The sequence below is a fragment of the Hyaena hyaena genome, unplaced genomic scaffold (genome assembly GCF_003009895.1).
Source record: "Hyaena hyaena isolate Hyena2069 unplaced genomic scaffold, ASM300989v1 scaffold_69, whole genome shotgun sequence".
NCBI lineage: Eukaryota > Metazoa > Chordata > Mammalia > Carnivora > Hyaenidae > Hyaena > Hyaena hyaena.
Genome location: NW_024080702.1, coordinates 84,311 through 105,730, shown reverse-complemented (window position 1 = coordinate 105,730; position 21,420 = coordinate 84,311). Strand labels below are relative to the sequence as shown.

At 62.6% G+C, this 21,420-nt stretch overlaps 1 protein-coding gene across 1 annotated transcript; it reads right to left on the bottom strand.

The window, feature by feature from the left end:
- Positions 1 to 13,945: 13,945 nt before the first annotated feature.
- Positions 13,946 to 18,152, bottom strand: JRK (Jrk helix-turn-helix protein). The gene is made up of 2 exons (XM_039232944.1): positions 18,113 to 18,152; positions 13,946 to 16,195 (listed from the first exon to the last, which is right to left on the bottom strand). The coding sequence occupies exon 2, from the start codon at positions 15,774 to 15,776 to the stop codon at positions 14,151 to 14,153; it is 1,626 nt and encodes a 541-aa protein (XP_039088875.1). The 5' UTR covers positions 15,777 to 16,195; positions 18,113 to 18,152; the 3' UTR covers positions 13,946 to 14,150.
- Positions 18,153 to 21,420: the final 3,268 nt, after the last annotated feature.

Here is a 21,420-nt window from a genome sequence, read left to right as displayed (position 1 = left end):
AGAGAGATAGAGCATGAGCAGGGGAGGGTCAGAGAGAGAGGGAGGGAGACACAGAATCTGAAACAGGATCCAGGCTCTGAGCTGTCAGCACAGAGCCCGACGCGGGGCTCGACCCCACCTCACAAACCGCAAGATCATGACCTGAGCCCCCCAGGCGCCCTGAGAATACTTTTTTTTTTACATTTGGTTTTTCCAACCAAGAGTGAACAGGGTCTGTGTTGCACGGGTCCATTGCTGGTGCGCCACCCTTGTTCTGGGGCCCGCGAGGGCCATCCAGGTGAGGAGCACCTCTGTGCCGGCACCGTGAGACACACGCTGGCACCAGGAAACCTGTCCCCAGCAGGTGCTGAGAGCCCGAGACCCATCATAGTGGGTGAGGCCTCCAAGGAGAGACCTTAATGGACTCAGAGGGGCCGTTCCAGGTTGAGGGGAAGCTTCTGCAAAGGCCCTGAGGCAGGAACAAGCTCGCCATTTTTGAGAAGCGGAAGGAAGGAACCCCGGGAGGAGGGGAGGCACTGAATATCCGGGAAGGGAGAGGAAGGTCCGGCCGTGGAAGGCCTGTGGGCGGGGGTGCGCGGCGGGGGGTCCTGTGGGAGAAGGGCGGGTGAGCCGGGGCCGTGGTCCGGGTGGACCGTCCCCTTCCTTTCTGTGTGGATTACAGGTCCTTGATGGGGAGGCTGGCCCTTCCCCCAGGCTTCCTGTCGCCTGAGCCTGACTGTTCAGCCCGTAAAACTTGGCTTGGAAAACAGTTAGGAAAGACCACGTGCCGTGGCTGGTCAAAGCAGGAACCCGGCTCCGGTGGCCGCCGCACCCCCTCCCGGCCGCGCCCACCCCTCCCCCTGCCCCCTGGTAGACCTTCGGGGAGGAGGCACCGCCGCACTGCCGCCTCGGGGCCGGCATGACCTCACGAGGCAGATGGACTGATGGCACTGAATGGGCAGAGCTTCTGCTGGTGATCCTGCCTGTGACCTTTGCTGGGTCCCCATGTCCCCTTCAGGGTCATTGAGGAGGGGCAGGGACAGGAGAGGCCCCCCGGGCCCCTGGGCCTCCTGCCACCGCGCGGCTGGCCTTCTTGGTCGCCCCCCCCCCCGGGCGGTGGGTCCCGGAGGGCAGAGCCTGGCAGGAGGGAGGGGCGGGGGGGGGCGTGAAGACACCAGGCATCGTGGGTGTCAGAGCAGGGGCCGCAGGAGGTGACAACCAGCGGGGGCGGGACTGAAACTTGGAGTCACAACCCAGCCCAGCGTGCCAGCAATTCACGGACACCCCTGCCCCCGTGGGCTCCCGCCGTCCCCGCGGGGGGGGGGGGAGAGGTAAGGTGCATCTGGGGGAGGGAGCGGGACCCATTTCCCCCGCCTCCCCACGTGAGTGCCTTGGGACTGGGGCGGGACTGCAGGGCCTCACAGCTGGGGGCCGGGACCAGAGGCTCCGGGAGCCCCGGAGCGTCATCCTCTGTGGCGGCAGCCGGCGGCGGCCGCGGGGAGGCGGGGATCCCCTGAGCACCTTCTGTGTACCGGGCACTGTTTCCAGCCTGAAGCAAACACCGCACTAAATTCCCACCCCAGCGCAGCTTCCGCCCATTTTCCTCCGGCTCCTGGGCCTCCTCCCCTGGAGCGGGCGTGTCCCTGGAACTGGGTGTGGTCCCCGGAAGTAGGTGTGGTCCCCGGAGTGGGTGTGGTCCCAGGAGTGGGCGTGATCCCTGGATGTGGGTGTGGTCCCAGGAGTGGGTGTGGTCCCCGGAGTGGGCGTGATCCCTGGAAGTGGGTGTGGTCCCCGGAGTGGGTGTGGTCCCCGGAGTGGGTGCGGTCCCCAGAGGGGGCGTGGTCCCCGGAAGTAGATGTGGTCCTAGGAGTGGGCAAGTCCCCGGGAGAGGGCAGGCCCCGGGGCGGGTGGGGGGAAGAGTGGGTGAAAACGGAGACAAAAAGCTGCCTCAGAGCACCAGCGGCCCCAGTGTCATGGGTCCAACAGCCTAGGGCACGGGGCATGAGGCTGTGCTTCTGGAAGCCGCTGCCAAGTGTGGATACGGAGGTGGTGTCCCCGGCTTGAGGCCCTCCACAGATGTTCCCCTGATCCTCTACTGTCTGGCCTGGGAAAGCCCCCTGCCTCTGCCCATGCTGCCCCCCCACCTAGACTGCCCATCCCTCCTTGACGCTGGCTAGTGGCCCCTTCCAGAGAGCCCTCAATGATGCATCCCCTGCACATCACACATGCCAGGTCCTAAGGCTGTTGAATGTTCTGGAATTGGTTGGTGACATATTTGTCACCCCCTTCAGCTCATGGCCCCTCAAGTGGCCCCAGTGCCCAGGAATGGCACATGGTGGGCACAAACCCCCCAAGGAGAATGGGATGAACCGGTGCGGGGGTGAGGGGACCAGAGAACCAGGCCAAGGGGGCAGCAGGCACCCTAAGAGAGGCCCCTGTGCTGACCACGCCCAGGTTTATGCAGTGACTCTGGATGGTAGCATGAGGGCACCTCCCAGGGTGGCACCATGAGCCCCTACCCAGCAGCACTTCTGCACTTGGTGGAAAAGGCCACTGGACCAGGAAGTCCCAGTGCCCACCAGACGAGGCTGGAGCATGGGCCTTGGTACCTCTGGTTGGACTGGGGAACACCCACCTGACTTTCCCACTCTGGTCTCACCATGTCCCCTCTGCCACATTGCCATGGTCATCCGGAGGCCATGGCTGCTGATGAATTTATTTCCTGGTTGGGCCTGGGGACCAAGCACACCTGATTCAGAAAGTAGAACCAGGTCAAGTCCCTCACTGTGGCTTGGCATGCAAATGTCAGGAGGAAAACTGGACTCTAGAAATTTCCAGACTGTCTGAGGAGGTGAACAGCTCTATGGGAAGAAGTGGGGTGGTGACTAGCTGTGTGGTAAAGGTGTGAGTGGATTTGTGACTAGAAGACCTGCACCTGCCACCCTAAGGCCCCAGAGCCTTTTCTCCATCTCTGAGACAGAGCATGGTCTCTTGGTGGACCAGGTAACTTTTAAGGGCAGTGGGCCAGCCATGGACATGGGTCAGGATGCTGAAGGGCTGCCCTTGCTCCCAGTGGGTGCCCAGATGAGAGGACACAGGGAACCCAGCTCCTCTGGGCCTTAGGCTCCCCACCTGTAAAGGGATGAGGATACTTTCATTCACTGGATGCAGCAAGATGAGGGGCGCTAGGGCCCAGGACACCCTGATACCCACAAGGAGCAGAAGTCTAAGTGGAAGACATTCAAGGAGGTTCAGCACAGTCTGAGAAGAAGCCCAACATCTCAGTTGCTCTAATCTGTAGCCTGCCAGCAATTTGCCCTTTCTCTCTGGGCCTCTGCTCCCATCTCTCAGGTAGGAACACCTGCAAGCGGACTGTGACTGCAGGAGGTGATGCATAAGGAACACATCGTGAACTCTTGTTCTAAGTATGGGAAAGTATGGGGTCCCAGTTGTCCCAAGACTAAAGGAGACCTAATGCAGTAAGCTCCAGGAGGGGACAAAATCACAGCAGCCTGCTCAGTGAGGGATGGATTGACAGACAGACGGACGGATGGATGGATGGATGGATGGATGGATGGACGGACGGTCGGATGGATGGATGGATAGATGGATGGATGGATGGATGGATGGACGGACGGACAGATGGATGGATAACTGAGTGGATGGATGGATCATGGGTGGATGGATGGGTGGGTGGGTGGGTGGATGGGTCGATGGGTGGGTGAATGAGTTAATGCATGGGTGGTTGGCTGGGTAAGAGGCTATGTAAGTGGATAGAAGGGTAAGTAGATGATTAGGTGGATGGATGGGTTCATAGATGAGTGAATGAATGAATGACTGAAGTCAATGAATGACGTAATGATTATTTGCTGAACCCAGGTGAGTGCCAGCTCTGTGGTGGACATGCTCCCATGTATTATTTCACTTGGCCTCCCAGATGTCCTGGAGGAAGACAGGTGTCAGGGTTGCAGGGTGGGCTGTCCAGGGTCACATATGTGTCAGGGCAGAGACTGAGACCCAGGTCCCTGTGACTGCAAAGGTGGAGTGCTCCTGGCTGCACAGAGAGATCCATCAGGCCCACGCCTCAAATCACCCAAGCGTAAGCCTGAGATCGCAGGGCAAGACTGGGGTCCCGTCTGTGGGCACCATGTTGGGTGCCATGTTCCTGGACAGCCTGATCCTCCCTCCTGGCTGATACGGCTCTTCCCAGAAGCTGCCTCTGACCCTCTTAGGCTCATGGCAAACACACGGTGACCAGCCAAGGCCTCTCTCCATGGCAGTCTCCCCCTGGCCGGCAGCCCTGTGCCACAGCGGCCTGCTGGCATGTACAGCTGAGTCCCCAGGCTGTGCGCTCACAGGGGCTCCGTACATGTGATGAAAGGGACAGAGGAGGGATGGGGGGGCAGAGGCGGGCAGGCCTGGACGGCTTCCCAGGGCTAGCACGGCCCCCAGAGCCCTGCCCCCAGGTTTTTCCGGGGCCTAGACTGCCCATAGTAGGTGCTCAGTAAACGTTTGCTGACAGAAGGACTGAGCAAGAGTCCCAGGGCTTGCCCACGGCCCCAGCCCTCCCGGCCCACTGTCCCTCTGCCGGGTCCTTTCTTCAAGTTCAGCCGCAGGCCCGTCTTTCCCAGGCTCACCTCCCTGGGAAACCGGTGGCACAGAAATCCCGACTCGGCGTTTCTACTCTGCTCCCTGCCCCTCCCCTCTAACTCGGGGAAGCCCCCAGGCCTGTCCAGACAGCACTGGGTAGGGACAGAAAACGTGGCAACTCAGACAGAGAAGCCCATGACGACTTGTCACCTGGCAGACGGCAGGCTGGAGAAGATAATTCAATTAACTGAACGCTTGGATAGAGTTTAATAAACAGGAAGGCTGTTTTACTGACTTAACTGTTTCGGGGCAGTAAAATTCGTGTGCCCACGTGCGAATCTTCTGTCCTTCGGAGGTGGCGGGGTGAGGGGGTAGGGGGCGGGCAGCTCTCTCTGGAGGGCAGCGTCCTCTGCGAGGTCAAAGCCTGTGGGTGCGCTGTGGGCTCTCCTGCTTCAGGAGTGAAGTGAGGTGAGGCGCGGGGCCGGGAGGCAGGAGGGAGGGCCTGGCCGGAGGGTCCTGCACAGGGCGGGGCTGGCCCGGCCGGGGAGGCTGGAGGGTGGGCATCTGGGAGGGCCCCGGGGGGCAGGGGGGGGGCTAGCACAGGCTCCCCTCCAGGAAGCTGCCCTCCCTCTGACACCTCCCCAGGGCCCTGGCCCCTCTCTGTTGTTTTATATATTTGTTTAGTTAAATAATGAGGTACAGTGAGAGCTCATGACCTCGTTTTTGGAGCCACAAGTAGGAGATTTATGGGTGCTCTCCTTAGAGCTGCCGGCAACGGGCACCTTCCTGAGCTCAGAGAAAAGCCTCACACTCTGGGCTCACAGAAAAAAGCCGTTTATTAAAATTATTGCCCCATAGGGGCGCCCGGGTGGCTCAGTCGGTTAAGTGTCCGACTTTGGCTCAGGTCATGATCTCACAGTTCGTGGGTTCGAGCCACACGTCGGGCTCTGTGCTGACAGCTCAGAGCCTGGAACCTGCTTCGGATTCTGTGTGTCTCTCTCTCTGACCCTCCCCTGCTCATGCTGTCTTACTCTCAGAAATTTAAAAAAAAAAAAAAATTAAAAAAAGTTATTGCCCCATAAAAAGGGCGAAATGACTTATTCAAGTGGGAAGAGGGGATGTGTGCTGCGGTGGGCCAGCCAGAGGCGCGGGAGGGGGCCCCAGGGACCCACCAGCTCCCCCACCCTCCGTGGCTGCCTCTCCCCACTGGGGCCAAGCTGCCTCAGCCCGCCAGCAGCCTCCTGCCCGGGAGGCCAGAGCTCCCCCGAAGCCTGTGTGTCTGGCCATGTTTGTCACCCCCCTCCCCACGTCCAGCCAGGACACCCCCTTGCCCTCTGCAGCAGCAGGGCCTCTGGGGCCCAAAGCAGAAGGAGGGGCAGGGACCTGGCCCGTAGGGAAGGGAGAGGGAGGGAGAAGTGCCAGCCAACGATGACCAGGTTGGGGGGGCACTGATCCGGGGCGGGGCCGTCTCACCACAGGGTTCAGGCTGGGACCCCAGAAAGGGAAAGCCAGGGAGGGTGACCCGGTGGGAGCAGAAGGGAGGAGCTGGCTGTGGAGCTGTGAGTGTGGGGGTGGCCCCTCTGTGCAGGCCGGTCCCCACCTGGATACACAGGCCACAGAACCCCCTCCCCAGGGCACAGGCTGGCCCCTGCTTAGGGACCACCTGGGCTCCAGTGCCCTGGACCTCAGGCCTGGCTCAGGACACACGGGGCAGGGGGCAGACATACCAGCTGTCAGATGGAGAGGCCACGGGAGCCCCCATCCCTTCAGGGTCCCCCTGGCTGGAGGAATAACCCAATAAAGCCTGGTGGGGTTGGGGGGGGGCTGCAGCTCAGCCTAGAGGCCCCCGAGTCACCTGCTAGCTTTTGCAGGCCCCTGGCTGCCTTGGTCAAGGGCCCCTGGTACACGCTCACCTCCACTCCTCCCCCTCCTCCCGCAGGGCTGGGTGACAGCCTCCCTCCTGCTTCTGGCTTCCTGCCTATCTGCCGGGAGAGTCACCACCCTGTGGGTCTCTTGGCTGCCCTGAGGGCCCCGCACACAGCCGAGGGGACCCACTTGCTCAGCCTCCCCCAGGGCTTCCCCTAGTGCCCCCCACACAGCCGAGGTGCTGGGCCAGCAGGGGTGGGGCTGCCCCCACATGCTCACCTCCAGGCTGGATGCCCCTCCTCCCAGCGGCAGGTTCCCTGCCTTTGCAGGTCAGATCTCTCGAAATAGGTCTCGAAGTGTATCTGCCTCCCCGCCCCCAAGCCACCTCAGTGTCTCCACACCCAGCACCTCCTCCACTGGCTTGGGGGCCACAGAGGCCCCTCCCTGCTGGGGGCTCACACTGACTTCGGGGGTCACATGCTCAAAGGTCCTCTGCAGCCTCCCTGATGGTGACTATGGGCCACTGTACCCCTCCAGACCAGCTGCGGACAGCGCTGGCCTTGGGCCCCCAGAGCAGCCGATGTCCTGGTGGCAACGCCATGCCCGGCCCACCCAGTCCAGCATCGGGTGGTCCGTGTGCTTGCCCAGGGGTGGGGGCATCACATGAAGAGTGGCCTCTGCGGGGTGTCCCCGTGAGACACACTGTCCAAACCCTGACCCTGGAGAGTGAAGGGGTGCTATTGATTTTACCCAGGCAACAAGTGCCCACCAGGTCCACCCCAGGCAAACCAAGACATGGGTCCCCTACGGGCCCCCCGGCTCAGCAGGGCCCAGGCACAGAAGAGCCAGAGCCCCCGAGGCCGAGGAGGGAGCCCCCAGCTGCCCGGCGCAGGCCAGGGAGGCGCTAACCCAGGAAGGCAGCAGACAGGCTGTAGCCCGACAGCTCGGGCCAGACAGGGCCACCGCCTGCTAGACGGCCTGGCCCACCTGGTAGCGTCCAGACGAGGGGACTGGTCCCACTGGGTAACCTCGACATGACAACAGAACGGAGTCCACCCGCCTTTACTTCTCTCAAGCCCCAGCCCCTCCCCCGTCTGCACTGGAGGGGAGGGGATCTGGCAGGCCTCAGACCTCTTATTTCCAACAGAGAAGGCCATGGCCACGTTCGTCTCGAGGCAGAGCAGGTGCTGAGCCTGCTGGCCCAGCCCAGGCCACTGGCCCTACTGCTTGCCACTTCCACGAAGCCCTCTCCGTTCTTCAGGCTGCTTCCCCACAGGCCTGTCCTGCAACCCCAATCCTCTGCTCCGAGGCTGAGCACTACCTGTCTCAGGCTACACTGTGGGCTCTCTGAACCCTCACCCCAGTCACCTCTGTCCCACCGGCCAGGCAGCCCCCAGGACCCGAAAAGCCTCAACAAAGGCCTGATAAGTGACTAAGTGACCCACATCCACAGCTACGGGCCCTGGATGGTGCTTTGAGAGCTACCTTTCCTCACTTGGGCCACGCGAGACTGTCATGGGCTCCGGGGGCTCCCGACTCCGTGTTGGCTCAGTGATGCCCATGTTCCTCCTGGGCAATTAGCTGTGCCCCCTCGGGGTCCAATTCCTCTCCCTCCTGCCTCCCCGTGGGTCTTTGGGGCTGGAGGGCGGGATGCACGCACAGCCTTGGGGACTGGGTGGCCAGAGCCACACCTCCTGTTCCATGGCTCCCAGCCACTGGGGCCGTTAGCACTGGGCTTCAGCAGGTCTTTCTCGGTTATGAGAACTGCCGCCCCCGCCCTTGCCTCCCTGAACATTCCTCTGTGCCGGCCCCACACGGGGTCTCGTAACGAAAAGCGTGTCCTGACTCCCGGAGGTCCCCGGTCCAGATGAATGGCCAGAAGTTGTAGACACCGAGTCCTCGAGCAGGAAGCACACCCAGCGTCAGGCTGGAGGGCGTGGACCGGCTGGGGGAGGAGGCAGCGCCCCTCTGGGGTCCTGCAGCACATGGAGGCCACCCCACCCCACTCCCCCTGCCCTGAAGCTCCCTTCCCTGGTCTCTGTTGGAGACCTCTCATGCCTGGGCCCCCAGAAACTGCTGGGGTGGGGGTGGGCGGTGCCTGCGGACACGGGAGGTGAAGACTTGGGCCCCTCACTGGGACAGGGGCACAGGAAGTGTAGGGACTTGCACGAGAGCAGCCTGGCTCATGCCATCGCAATATGTGCTTTGTCATCAAAACGCAGAACACGTTCTCTAAGGCAAGTTTACTGATAAAGGTCAATTTTAAATACATCAGTGTGCCCGGAGGTCCTGTGCGTCCTGAAATGGCAGTGGGAGCACGGTGTCCTTCCCAGCTCCCAGAGGGGACGGTGGCCAGGAACACAGCAGCGCTGGCCCTTCAGGCCACAAGCACAGCCCCAGCTGGAACGAGGGGCCCATGGGTGGTGCACCCCAGGGCCCTGACCCCTGCTCTGCACAGCGGGGACCACGCTGCAACCTCGGCAAGGGCAGGGGGGCCAGACAGGCCCTGCTGCCGAGGGACCCGGGCCTTTCGGTCCCTGCAGCCCTCATTTGCCGCTTTTATATTAAGTTTCTTGTTACGTAGCATTTTAATTCCTGTAGTGCATTTGTCACTACTTTTGAGTTATTTCCCGAGTGGCCGCTCTCAGGATGGCCAGACGCACCTCAAAGGCGCCCTTGCTCACTCCCTGCTGGAGACAGCAGCTTCCCACCCTCTCCTGGGGTGACCGTGACACGCGGCACGTGACACGCGACCTGATGAGCTCAGCCCCACGGGGCCAAGATGACCACTTTGTGGGATGTTACGCCTTTTAAAGATGCTGCCAGAGGAAAGGGTGGCAGACGGTGGCCCCCCGACCACAGGGATGTCTGAGGGTCAACGAGACACCGTCTCCTATGTGGATCTGAACTGTCGGGGCCCTTGCTTTGAACCTCATGAAGTTTAGTATTTCTCGGGAGGCGGGCCCACGAGGACCAAACTCTCGGGTCTAGTGTATCTGCAAACACTGCTCAGCCCCTGCATCTGGAAGGGCAGTTTTGGTGGACACAGGAGGCTTGGCTGTGAGTTGTCCTCGAGCACGCGACGTTGTGGTCCCCAGGGTCAGCTGCCAGACCCGAGGGGCGCTCTCGGGACCAGGGAGGGCTTTCCCGGAGCTCACTGCGCTTGCTGGATTTGTCGGCGGACATGTCCTGATAAACATGGGGATTTTTCGGCCACTGTGTGCTGTCTCCTGCCCTCCGCGTCCTGGGGCTCTGGCGGTGTGCACGCGGGCCTGTTTCTCTGAAACCATTTCTCCTTTCCTTTTACCGTCTTTGCATCGTGTGATCTCGGTGGGTCTCTAGGTCAGTCAAGATCATGGATTCTTTCTGCCAGTTCATAGTTACTGTTGAGCCCCTTTAGTGAACCTTCCATTCCAGCTACTATATTTTACGGCTCCAGAATTTCCATTGGGTTCTTTTATTTTTTTTTTTCAATATTTTTATTTATTTCTAGGAGAGAGAGAGAGACAGCGTGAGCAGGGGAGGGTCAGAGAGAGAGGGAGTCACAGACTCCGAAATAGGCTCCAGGCTCCGAGCCAGCAGTCTGCACAGAGCCCGACGCGGGGCCCAAACCTACGAACCGCGAGATCATGACCCAAGCGAAAGTCGGACGCTTAACCGACCAAGCCACCCAGGCGCCCCAGGGTTCTTTTAATTTTTATTAATTCTGGTCTTTCTGTCGGCTCTGTTAGATGCACCTTCCTTCCCTACTTCCCCTTCCCTGTTTAATGCTGGTTTCCTTTCCTCTGATTGTATTTGCGGTGACCAAGTTCAGGTCTCCTCCTCCTCCATCCAACGCCTCGAGCACTGCCAGCTCTGCAGCCTACTCGTTCCTGGGGCCTGGGCCGCACCGGACTGCTCCCTTCACGTCCAGGTGGGAGACTGGGCGTTTTAGGAAATGTGCTGTAGCAGTTCTGGGCAAGGGGCACCCTGGCCCGGTCATGTTACCCCGTCTAGTGGGCGGTGGGCCGGCTTCTCCCCTCCCCAGGCAGCTTCTGCTCCAGCCCCAGCTGCTGGCCCTGGGCTCGCCCAGTCACCCTGGGGGAACAGCTCTGGCGGAGCTGTCTGTCTGTCCTCCCTGCCCACACAGGCCCTGAGCTCCTCTCCCTGCCGCCTGAGAGCTCTACTATTTTTGTCAGTGATGCCCTGGGCGGAAACGGCTTCACTGACTAATCCAACCAAATCTGGCCCCTTTGAAAGAACAGCTCCTGAGGTCAGTGTTTGAGATTCTTCCCGCCCAGCCTACAGCCCAGCCTACGGCCCGGCCTGTCACCACTCCATCCACGGCTCCTCCCACGCGTCCTTCTCTGCGAGCTCCACTTTCCACAAGCCCCTGTGAACCTCACCCTGTGCTGCAAGTGCAGTCAGTCCTGTGGAGGGACATGGACTCCAGAGGTGGGTGGGGGCGGGTGGGGGCAGCAAGTGCAGCTCTCGGGCCTGCTGCAGCGTAGGGCCCCCCCCCCCGAGTGAGGCCCACACACTGCCCGCCCCCATCCTCCATACCCTGGGCCCTCCCGACAGACCTGCCCTCTGTGGCCTTGAGGAGCGGGGCGAGGCCCAGATGGCGTGGTGGAGGGGACCCCGAGTCCGGCTCTCCGGGGCTGCTCCGCAGTGCGGGCCCTCGCATTCTCCACAACCACAGGCCCAGATGCCCCTGGGGCTGGTGGCGCCAGTGCCGGGGACCTGGCCCAAGGGACAGAAGTGACGCGTGCCAGCTGAGGAGATGCTCGGAGGAAGTGGAACACGTCCTGCTTCCGGTGGCTGGGAGCAGACACCAGGGTGGCGACTGGAGTGATGGTCTTGAACACAAAATACGAGCCACGTGTGATGAGTGGCAGAGGAGGCTGGCTCCGCCCTTTGAGCCGCCTCACCGGCCAGATTGCCCTCCTGGACCGGCGGCTCGGGCTGACGCAGGCTGGACCTCTGGTGTCTTTAGCACCCTCATGGCCCCAATGACACCCCACTGAGCCGCCAGGAGCGCCCCCAGCCTGTTCCAGCCTCTCCAACTTCCAGCCCTTCTCAGGAAACCTGTGCTCTGGAGGCAGGACGGGAGCCTCTGATCACCCTCTGGCCTCGGACCAAGCATGATGCCCGGCACAGAGTAGGCACTTAACACACTCTGTGCCCAACGGCGGAGGAACCGTCCGCACATTCCCAAGCCAGGAGGGCCACCGAGGCCGGCACCTGTGATGCCTCCGCCCGGAGGAGCTCAGCGGGCCCTCGTGGCAGCATGGGTGGGTCCCCAAGCTCTGCTTCCCCTGCACCATGAGCTCCCAGGAAAGGACGCAGTGTGCATCTCTACGTACTCCCACCTCCAACCCGTCCCCCAGAACCACATCTCATGACGGTGGCCCCGGGCTGCATCTGGCCAGGTGGGACTAAGCAGAGGTGCAGGCACGCACACCTGCGCCAGCAGGAGACAATGGCCAGGGCTCCAGGCCAGGTTCCTGTGGGGGGCGGGGAGCCCAGGCTTCCTGAAGGTGCCTGAGCAGGGACTGCAGGGGAAGAAAGGGGGACAGGTCTCACTCCGTTCTGATTTCACACGGAGTCTCAGGTGGTTTCACCCAGAACTGTTTGGGGAAGGGGCGCCTGGGTGGCTCAGTCGGTTAAGCGTCCAACTTCGGCTCAGGTCATAATCTTACAGTTTGTGAGTTCAAACCCCGCATCGGGCTCTGTGCTGACAGCTCAGAGCCTGGAGCTGCTTCAGATTCTGTGTCTCCCCCTCTCTCTGACCCTCCCCTGCTCACGCTCTCACTCTCTCTCAGAAATAAATGAAACATTAAAAAATTTTTTTAAAGAACTGTTTGGGGGAAAAAGATTCTGACGCTAAACGTTCCAACCACTGAGCCTGATGCTGGGCACGAGACTCAGGCAGGCAGCTGGGAGGGGCCCTCGGAGGACAGGCGGGCACGGAGGCCTGCGTGAGCCCCTGCACGTGGCCGTGTACCTCCGCCTGCAGCCCAGGGAAGCTCGCTCCGCCCGAGGCCTCCAGGTGCCTGTCCTGCTCTGCCCAGAACCTCCCAAGCAGTGCCAAGCTCTGTGGCTGGTTCTGGAAGGAGAGCCTGGAGGACAGACAACCCCCCCCCCCGCCTCAGGCCATCTGGTGACGAGCATTTATTGTTTGGCCCCCAAGCGGCCAGGACAGGGGGCAGGTCGGGAGGGCAGGTGAGAATCCATGGCCTGGGGTCTGGAGTCTGATGGGGACATGGCGTCCACAGGGGACCTAGGAGCCAGGAGTCCCACCTGCTCCCCCACCCTGGGGCCACCCACCCAGCAAAGTCAAGAACCACGCCAGGTTGTGGGGGGAGAGCTTCTCAGCATGTCCGTCCACCTCTCCGCTGCCCGTGGCTGCTGAGGGCAAGCGCTCTGGTGACTCCTGACACCTGACGTCCCTGACGCCGCATGCAGCTGCCATTCGACAGCAGCGGCCCAACGCACACGAAGGAAGTGATAGCGGCACAGCCCTGGCGCGATCTGGCCCAAGGACTTAGCGATAAGCCTTTTAAAATGGCCTGTGCTCAGTTCCCAATCTTCACACACACCCGGCCCACGTGCAGCCCCGTGGCTGTCACCTGTGTCCAAAAAGCCGTGAATGCATTCGGGAGGCCGACTGCGCAGCAAACGCCGTTCCCGCGGCTCCCGGTGGGACGCACAGCAAGCGGATGAAGGAAAGTGTTGAGCTGGAGCAGCCGCCAGGCCGTGGATCCAGGGATGCAGTGGTGAGAGGACCCGCGAGGGGAGCACAGCCAACGAGGGGCCGCGGTGGGACCGGCGAGGCTAGAGGAGCGACCGCGTCCCCCCACGGCCAGGCGGGGCCCGCACGCGGCACTGAGGCCTGAAGAGCCCAACATAGGAGTTCAAATGTTGCGAGAAATCTAAGCAGCTGGTTGCAGTGCCTGCCGCGCACGCAGACCCAGGGCTCGCTTTGGGACGCCCCAGAGGTTCGTCAGTGCGCAGGCGGGAAGCGCCGAGTCCGGGGGACACACAGCGGACTCGGAGCCCGGGCATCGGGCCTGCAGGCGGTGCGCCACAGCCTCCCTCAAGGTGGTGGGCACCCCAGGCACACGGTCCTGTTTGCGCTGGGGAGGGACTCCATCGTGCCAGCGCAGCACGCGGCCCCCACACCCTGGGGTCCCAGCGGGAACGTGCGGGAGGCCGGTGTGGCTGAGCACGGCCGTGGCTCATGTGGGGACACGAGAGCAGGGTGACGACACGCTGCCTATAAAGCCTGTTCTGCTGACTCGTGGTCAAAAGCGGAGTCCCAGCCGTCGGCGCCCACCTGGCAGTGACGGCGGCCACACGGCAGACCCAGGCCCTGGGGAGGGCGGGCCAGGCCGTGGGTAACGCTGGCCCCGTCCAGTGGCCGCAGGGACTGCCATCGCTTGGCCTGAGGGCCGGCTTCTCTCCTCCTGGACGGACAGGCCTCTCCACCCGCACACACAGCAGGGTTCAGCTGGCACAGGGTTCGGTCCTGGGTTGTGGTCACCGGACGTTCCGGCAGGCTCTCGGTTTGGAGGACCCTTGCAGGAGGGCTTCTCACGTTCACGCGCCAGGAGAGGAAACACGGCCAGCCTGCAACGCGCCAGGGCACGCAGGACGGGCTGCCCCAAGTTGCCGAGATCCCACACCGGGCACTCCTGGGCGAGCTCTGGCCGGCTTTGCGGTACCCCTGGCCGTCAGTCCTCAGCCGCCGCGGACGAGCAGGGCAGAGGGGAGAGCTCCTGGGGGGCCTCGAGTTTGACCACGGCCCTGAGGGCCAGACGCCGCCGCTTCACCTGCCGCTGTGTCGCAAACACCGAGCGCAGCGCACGCAGCTGTCCCAGCTCCTGTGCCGTGAAGCAGGGCTGTCCCTCAGCGAAGCGGACGACAGCGTCAAAGGACAAGGCCGCCTGCTCCCAGGCCTCCTCGTCGCCTTCCTTCTCCACCTGCTCCGGGCCGCCCGCAGACGGGGCCAGGCCCTCTCCGGCCTCGCGATCCAGCCCATCCTGCTCGGCGGCTGCGCCCCGGTGAAGCCGGTGGCCGGGCCGGGCTGGGGCCTCTCTACCGAGCTCCAGGATGTGTGCAAAAGTCTGGTCGTGAGGCTTCGTTCGCAGACGTTCCGGCTCCTCCTCAGAGGACGAGCCCTCGGCGAACGTGACCGCAGGCCACAGCTTCCTCCAGGCCCGGCTGAAGACGTGGCGGGGCACCGCGCTCCAGGCACAGGCCACGCTGACGATGGCGTCGTTCATGCTGTAACGGGGGTGAGCGCTCTGCAGCGGGGCGGGAGGGTTGATGAAGTTCCTCAGGAAATCTCTCCGAATGCCCTGGTCCATGGGCTGGACGGAGGCGGTGGCGCCCGCGGGCAGGAAGACGGTGAGCACGTTCTCGGAAAGCAGCTGCGACTCCCGCGGGCGCGCCCGGGCGCCATCCAGCAGAAGGACAGCCTTGCCGTCCTCGGGCAGGCCCACGGCGCGGAAGTGCTCCCGCACGGAGGGAACGAAGATGTGGTGGAACCAGTCGGCAAAGATCTCCTTGTCCACCCACGCGTGGCCCTGGGCCTTGTACGCGCCCGGCAGGTGCTGGATGCCGTGATGCGCGCCAGGGCCGCCGCACTTCCCGATCACCAGCGGTTTGAGCTTGTGGGAGCCGGTGGCGTTGGCGCACATCAGGACGGTCAATCTGTCCTTGCTCTGCCTGACGCCGGGCGCCGTCCCGCCCTGCAGGCTGGGGTGCGGCAGGCACCGCCAGAAGAGGCTGGTCTCGTCGGCGCTGTACACCTGCTCGGGGGACAGGCCGTGCTCGGCTGCCAGGCTCCGGAAAAAGCCACAGAACTGCTCCGCCGCCCGGTGGTCGGCCACCTGCTTTTCGCTGGACGCATCCAGCTTCTTGATGCCGTGTCTGGCCTTGAAACGCCAGAGCCACCCGCCGGAGAACACGCAGGGCTCTGTGAGCCGCATCTGCTCGTAGAGGTCCTTGGCCTTCTCGATGAGCATGGGGCCCGACACGGGCACGCCCTCGGCGCGCTTTGCCAGGAACCACTCGTACAGGCCACGGTCCAGGTGCTCCAGCTTGGGCGTGTGCAGGGTGCGCCGCCGCTCCAGCGCCTGGGTGCAGTCCGAGCTGGCGAAGAAGCGGAGCAGCTGAGCCTTGTGAGCCTTGATATCGTACAGGGTGGACATGCCCACGTTGTACTCTTGCATCAGCACCTTCCGGCTCTCTCCCTTCTCCAGGCGTGTGCAGATGTCGATCTTCTCCTTCAGGGTCAGCACCACCCTCTTGCGCTTCTCCCCCGGGCTCCTCCCCGCAGCCTGCTTGGAGGCCATGTGGACTCTGCCCGTCCCCAGGGGTGGGGACGCGCTCGCAGCGGGGCCCGATGGACTGCCGGCCTCTCCTGCCCCCGCCTGCTTCAGTCTCCACTCTGCCGCCCCGTCCCACTGACCCCGGGGCCACCGCAGGCCTCTGTTCCTCCTCTGCTCCTCCTTCTGGTGTCAGCAGCCTCTCGCTTCAGCTTCGGGCTCCTAGCGACGCTGGCGGCTCCTGGCGCGCTCCACAGGAGACGAGGGTCACACCGCCGGAACGTCTGGCCTTCTCTCAGGGGGACAAGGGCAGCCCCTCCTTTCAAACATGGACCACAGAGTAGAGGGGTGCTGGGGCTGGTTGCTGGTTAACCGAGGCTGCGCTGTCTGTGCTGGGGACACCCCTCTGCGCTCACGGCATGGTCCCACAGGCCACGCTTCAGGAACTGGAAAGCAGAACAAGGGAAGAAAGAATGTTATCGACCACGCGTCTGAGCCACCTGCACACATGCCCGTTAGTGTGGGCCTGCGGGGAAGCCGCCGCGGAAACCAGAGCGTGCTGGGGTGACCCACACGTGAGCTGGCCACAGTGGTGCGGCACCGGGGGGGCTGCCCCGCCGGGTGCGCTGGCTCTTCCTGGCTCCGCCAAGTGACCTCTCGGCCACTGCAGCTCCTTCAGGCCAGACAAATGCATCCTTTCCCACCATCTGCCCCAACACCCCTGCCTTCCCTGCGCTGCAGGGCGGAGGAGAGGTGTCCTTGCTGGACCCTTTGAGATTCACCACCACACCTCGCCTGCTGAGACACGGACAGCCTCCAGCCTGGGGGAGTTAAGAGCTGCTGCCTGGACACTGACCAGCCCACTGATCGACGCAGTGCAGTGTCTGGAGGGAGGGTCCCCTAACTTCCTTCATGACTTGGCCCCCGGCCCTCACTCCCCTCTCACCAGGGCAGCAGCTACAGCCTGCTTGCTGTCACGTCCTGTGATGAAAGGCAGGCGGTCCTCACCGTGGGCTTCTAGAAACTCCCTCCCCAACCCTTACTTTGGACGTGTCTTCCCAGATAAGCAGACGGTGAGTCAAGGGACTAGTCACATGCAGAGCACAAAAATACAGCCCTTTGAGATCAAACTCTAGGCCCGTCACCAGCCAGCTCTGGGTGTGTCCATTCCCCCTTCTGGGTCAGTCTCCTGGTCTGCAAAGTGAGGGTGCTGCTCCTTTATGGATCCCACTTCCACCCTAGTTTCTGGGAATGATGGCGTGACGGCAGATTGCTGGCACTACCAGAAGGGCAGTAAAGGCCACAACTCACTCTTAAAAGGGTTCCACAGGACAGCACCCCAGGAAAATGAGGCCTGGACCTGACAGGGACTAACTCTAAGCACAGCAGGAAGGAGAAGGAGGAGCTGCAACTGTAGAAAAGGCCTCCTGGAGGAGGCTCCGCACCTGAGATAGGACCTTTGGGGATGTTTCTCGCTGGGGACATGCAGGTGTGTGCAGTGTAACGCGGGGAAGTTGAAAACACTATGGTCCAGTCTGTGAAACAAAACTTCCCGCACACCTGAAACGCGGATATTCCGGTATTCTTGAAACAACTTCTTAAACCAAAGGGTAACCTGATAACGTGAGGACAATGAAGTGGGGGGCGGGGGTGGGTGGGATGTAGCCTTGTGAATTCAAAGTAAGCACTGATACTGAAGCCACACAACACGGATGTTAACATCTTATCCTCCTGTGCCCGAGGGACAGAGAAAGAGCTGGGGAGAGGGCATAAGGGGCCAGAGACCGGGCCGGAGGGAAGGAACCTGTCCCTAGAAAAGAGCCCTGGAGATTCAGGAGAAAAAGCGAGCAACCGCCTCCCCCGGGAGCACCGCAGTGTGCAGGGCAGGGGGCTGAGGGGAAACACGGAAACCACAGGTGCTCCGGAGACCGAGGCAGACCCGGTGGAACCCGCGGGCAGGAGGGGCCGAGGACCCGCAGGAACGCGGGGCGCGGCGGCGGGGGGCGGGGGGCTGTCCTGCGCGGCGCCGGCGGTCACACCCGGGCCCAGGGCGTCCGCGGGAACCGGGAGCCGAGGGGTCAGTCGGGTTTGAGGGCAGGCTTGCTGGAGGGGACCACGTCTAGAGGTGAAAGCTCAGTCCAGGGCACGGGAACAACCCAAAAAGGGAAAACAGAAAAAAGTGCAAGTCTACGTCCGGCGGGCGGGGGGCGGGGCGCCCGTGGCCGAAGCTTTCCTCAGGCGGGGCCCCCGGGAGTCTGCAAGGGGCGGCCCCGCGGCGGGGCTGGGACGGGAGGAGCCCCCGGCCAGGGAGCACAGACTGCGCGGCGTCCGTCCCCCACACCCCAGCCCCGGCCCCCACTCACCTGCGGACCCGGGACGCCGCTGCCACCGCCGGAAGTGCCGCCTCTCTCCGCGCCGTCGGGCCGCGCCTGGCCCCCTTCCCCCGGCCACTTCCGGGACGCTCTAGGCGGCCCGGAGGACTGACTTGGCCTCTCGGTGGCCCTGCGGGCGGCCTGGTGGGTGGGGCGTGGGGCCGGTGGGTGGGGCGTGGGCGGCCCCTCCCTTTGCACCTGTGCGTCGTGCACCCGCGGGACGGGCGCAGGGGCCTTGGAGGCTCGAGTTCTGCTGAGTGGGGGGCGCTGGGCCGAAGGTCGTGGGGGCCTTGCAGTCCCGGGCAGGGCCGGCAGGAGGCCGGTGACGCCGCCCCCTTCCCTGGGTGAAATCCAGTGGCCACCGCGGTTTTCTTCCCACTCGGCCCCTTGTTTGGCTGGCGCCTCACCCACACCTAATTTGCAGGTTTTGGACTTGACGTTTGAGACTTGAGAGCTGATGAGACTCACACTTGACCGGATGCAGCAGGAGTTGAGACTTCGGGGAGCCTTGGGATGCGGTGCGTGTGTTTTCCACGCAGGACAAATGGGAGCCTTTGGAGACCAGAGTGCAGCTGTGGCGGCCGAATAAAGCAGCCCCGTCCCTTGCCCAGACCCGCATTCCCCGGAACCTATGAGTACGTGACCTCAGGTGGCAATAGGGGCTTTGCTATGCGATTAAGTTAAGATTCTTGAGATGGGGAGATTATCCTGATTATCGCAGGGATGGGGGGGTCGGGGGCAGTGTTATCACAGGGACCCTGTAAGAGGGAGGAAGGAGGGACAGAGTCTGGAAGACAACGTGCCGCAGGAAGCAGAGGGAAAAATGGAAATGTGGCAACAGACACGGGTCGGAGCGTGTGCTTTGTGGGTGGAGGAGGGGCTGCCAGCCAAGGATACATAGTCACTCCCAGAGGATCCAGCGCTGCTGACACCTTGTGTGCTGTTTTAACCTCCGGACGTAAGGTTATTTGTTGCAGCAGCCACAGGGAGCCTTGACAGACCTCTATGGCTCCCTCTGGCTTCCACCACTTTCTCCCCTGGGCTCCCAGGGTGCTGTTGCCCCAGACCCTCCTTTCTCGCCCCCACTGAGGATTACTGACCGGGGTTCACTCCTGGGCTCTCTCCTTCTCCCCACACCCACTCCCTGGGTGATCGCCACTCCCATGGAAGTACCAGCAAGGGCCGGCAGCTCCCACAGCCCGGTCTCCTGCCAGGACCCCTCCTGAGAACTCCAGATGCCTGTGCCCTTCCCGGCATCCCCTTTGTGAGGACTTCATGCTCAACATTTCTAGACCTGAGCTTGTGACACCGGCCAGCCTTGCTCCACCAACACACTCCCCGTCTCAGTGAGTGGCAGGGTCCTCTTTCCATTCCCTCCAGCCAAAAATTCAGTCATGCTGGACTCTGTCCCTTACACCCCACACCCAGATTGGGGAGGGGCTCTGCCCTCCCCATCTGTGCCACATCCAACCTCCTCACTCCCACCAACCGCTCTTTCTCAGCCGGAGCCACCCCCCTGTCCCCTCGCGTCTGTCTTCGCCCCTGTCTGCCATCTACTGCTGCACGATGAAGCACCCCAAAACTCAAGGGCTTGAAACAGTAACCATTTTGCTGCGCACGGTTCTGTGGGTCAGGAATCTGGGCATGCTAGAGGCAGAACAGAGCCTGACGCGAACATGAGGGGGACCCAGCAGGGTCTCCTGGGGCAGCCAGGCGGCCCCCCAGGAACACTGGCTCCATCCCTGTGTTGAGACACTGCGCTGCCACCTCATGGACATGGGCTCCCATGCCCCCCACCTCCCACTCCCGGCATGGGGCGAGCAGGGGCCTGGGTTTGATCCCCACAAAGCATGGGATTCCGCCTGATGCTCTCCGCAACACTCTGGGACCCTTAGGCCTTGTCTCAAGGACTGAGCCAACGCTGGCTGAGAAGAAAGGGGCATAAAGAGAGGTGGAGAAAGAACTGGTGTCTCCTGGGAACTGGCGTTGAGGGCCCCAGCCCCCAGCACCCCCAATGCACAGGGTTGAGCCCCCAGACCACCCCTGATCACCACAGCAGCCTCCACATCTCCGTTCACAGCCAGAGTCGCCTTGAGAGGGTCAGTCTGAGGTCACCCCCTGCCCCACCTGGCCTTCCAGTGGGCTCCACAGGGTCCCCCTGCTTCCTCTGAGCCCACAGGGATTCCTCCTCTAAGATTGAATACCTTCCTCATCCTCGCCCTGGAGGTGGCAGAGCCATGCCCCCAGCCTCTGGAGGCCTTGGCAGGTGGTGGGAAACATCACCAGCCAGTCCCCAGAAGGAGGGGCTTGGGGTGACAACTCTCTTACAGCAAAGGTCGGGCTTTGGCTCCAGGCTGAGGGTGTTTGTGCATCCCACACCCCCTGGCAGGGGGGCGGCGCTGCCTCAGGTGGGCCTGGTCTCCAGGGCTCATCGACCTCACTCCCTCCTGGAGGGAAGAGATGGGGGTGGTGAGCAGAGAGGAGGAGCCAGCAGGGGGCTGAGGCTGGGACTGCAGGAGGGGACAGGTTTGGGGCAGAGTCAGGGAAGGTGCTTAGGACAGCTTTGTGAGAACCAGGAAGAGGCACCTCCCCAGGGGTCCAAGGCCCTTCGCAGAGTTAGAGACTGACTCACACCCCGGATGGCGGGATGGCGAGGGCGGGGGAAGGGGAGGAAGGCCCTGGTGGGCTGGGAGTGGGAAGCAGGCTCGAGACATGACCTTGATTCCAGAACCCACAGCGGGAGCCTCGCACTGGGCGCGTGTCCCGCCCCCCCCTCCCAACAGTCATGGGCACGCGTTCCCCCCCCCCCCCCCGACAGCCAGTAGTCTGGCAGCACGTGGGACTGGCCTCTCGAGTTACCAATGCGTTTTTCTAAAGGAAAAAGGTCTATAAAAGTGGAAGGTGAAATCAACTGTGGTTTTGTAATTCACATACCATCTTCATTTTTCTAATTAGTTCTGCATAAAATACACGATTCATCCAAAAAGGTGTCCATTCAAGTGTGTGGGACAGGGTGGAAGCCATAGGAGGTCACGGTCTGTCAGCAAGGAGTCCGCGGGTGGGGGGGGGTCAGCGATCCTGCCTCATCCCGGGGCCCGGCCCTGCTCCAGTCCCACTAGCCCCGGCCAGGGGGCGACGTGGGCAGACAAGATCTTCAGGACACTCAACTGGTTGGGCAGATGTGTGGGGAGCCAAGGGAGAACAAGAAAATCCAGAGCCCTGGGAGGTGACACAAGGGAGCTAAGGGTGAGTCATGTCAAAGCCACACCCTGACCCCGTCCTCTGCGGGGAGTCCCGCC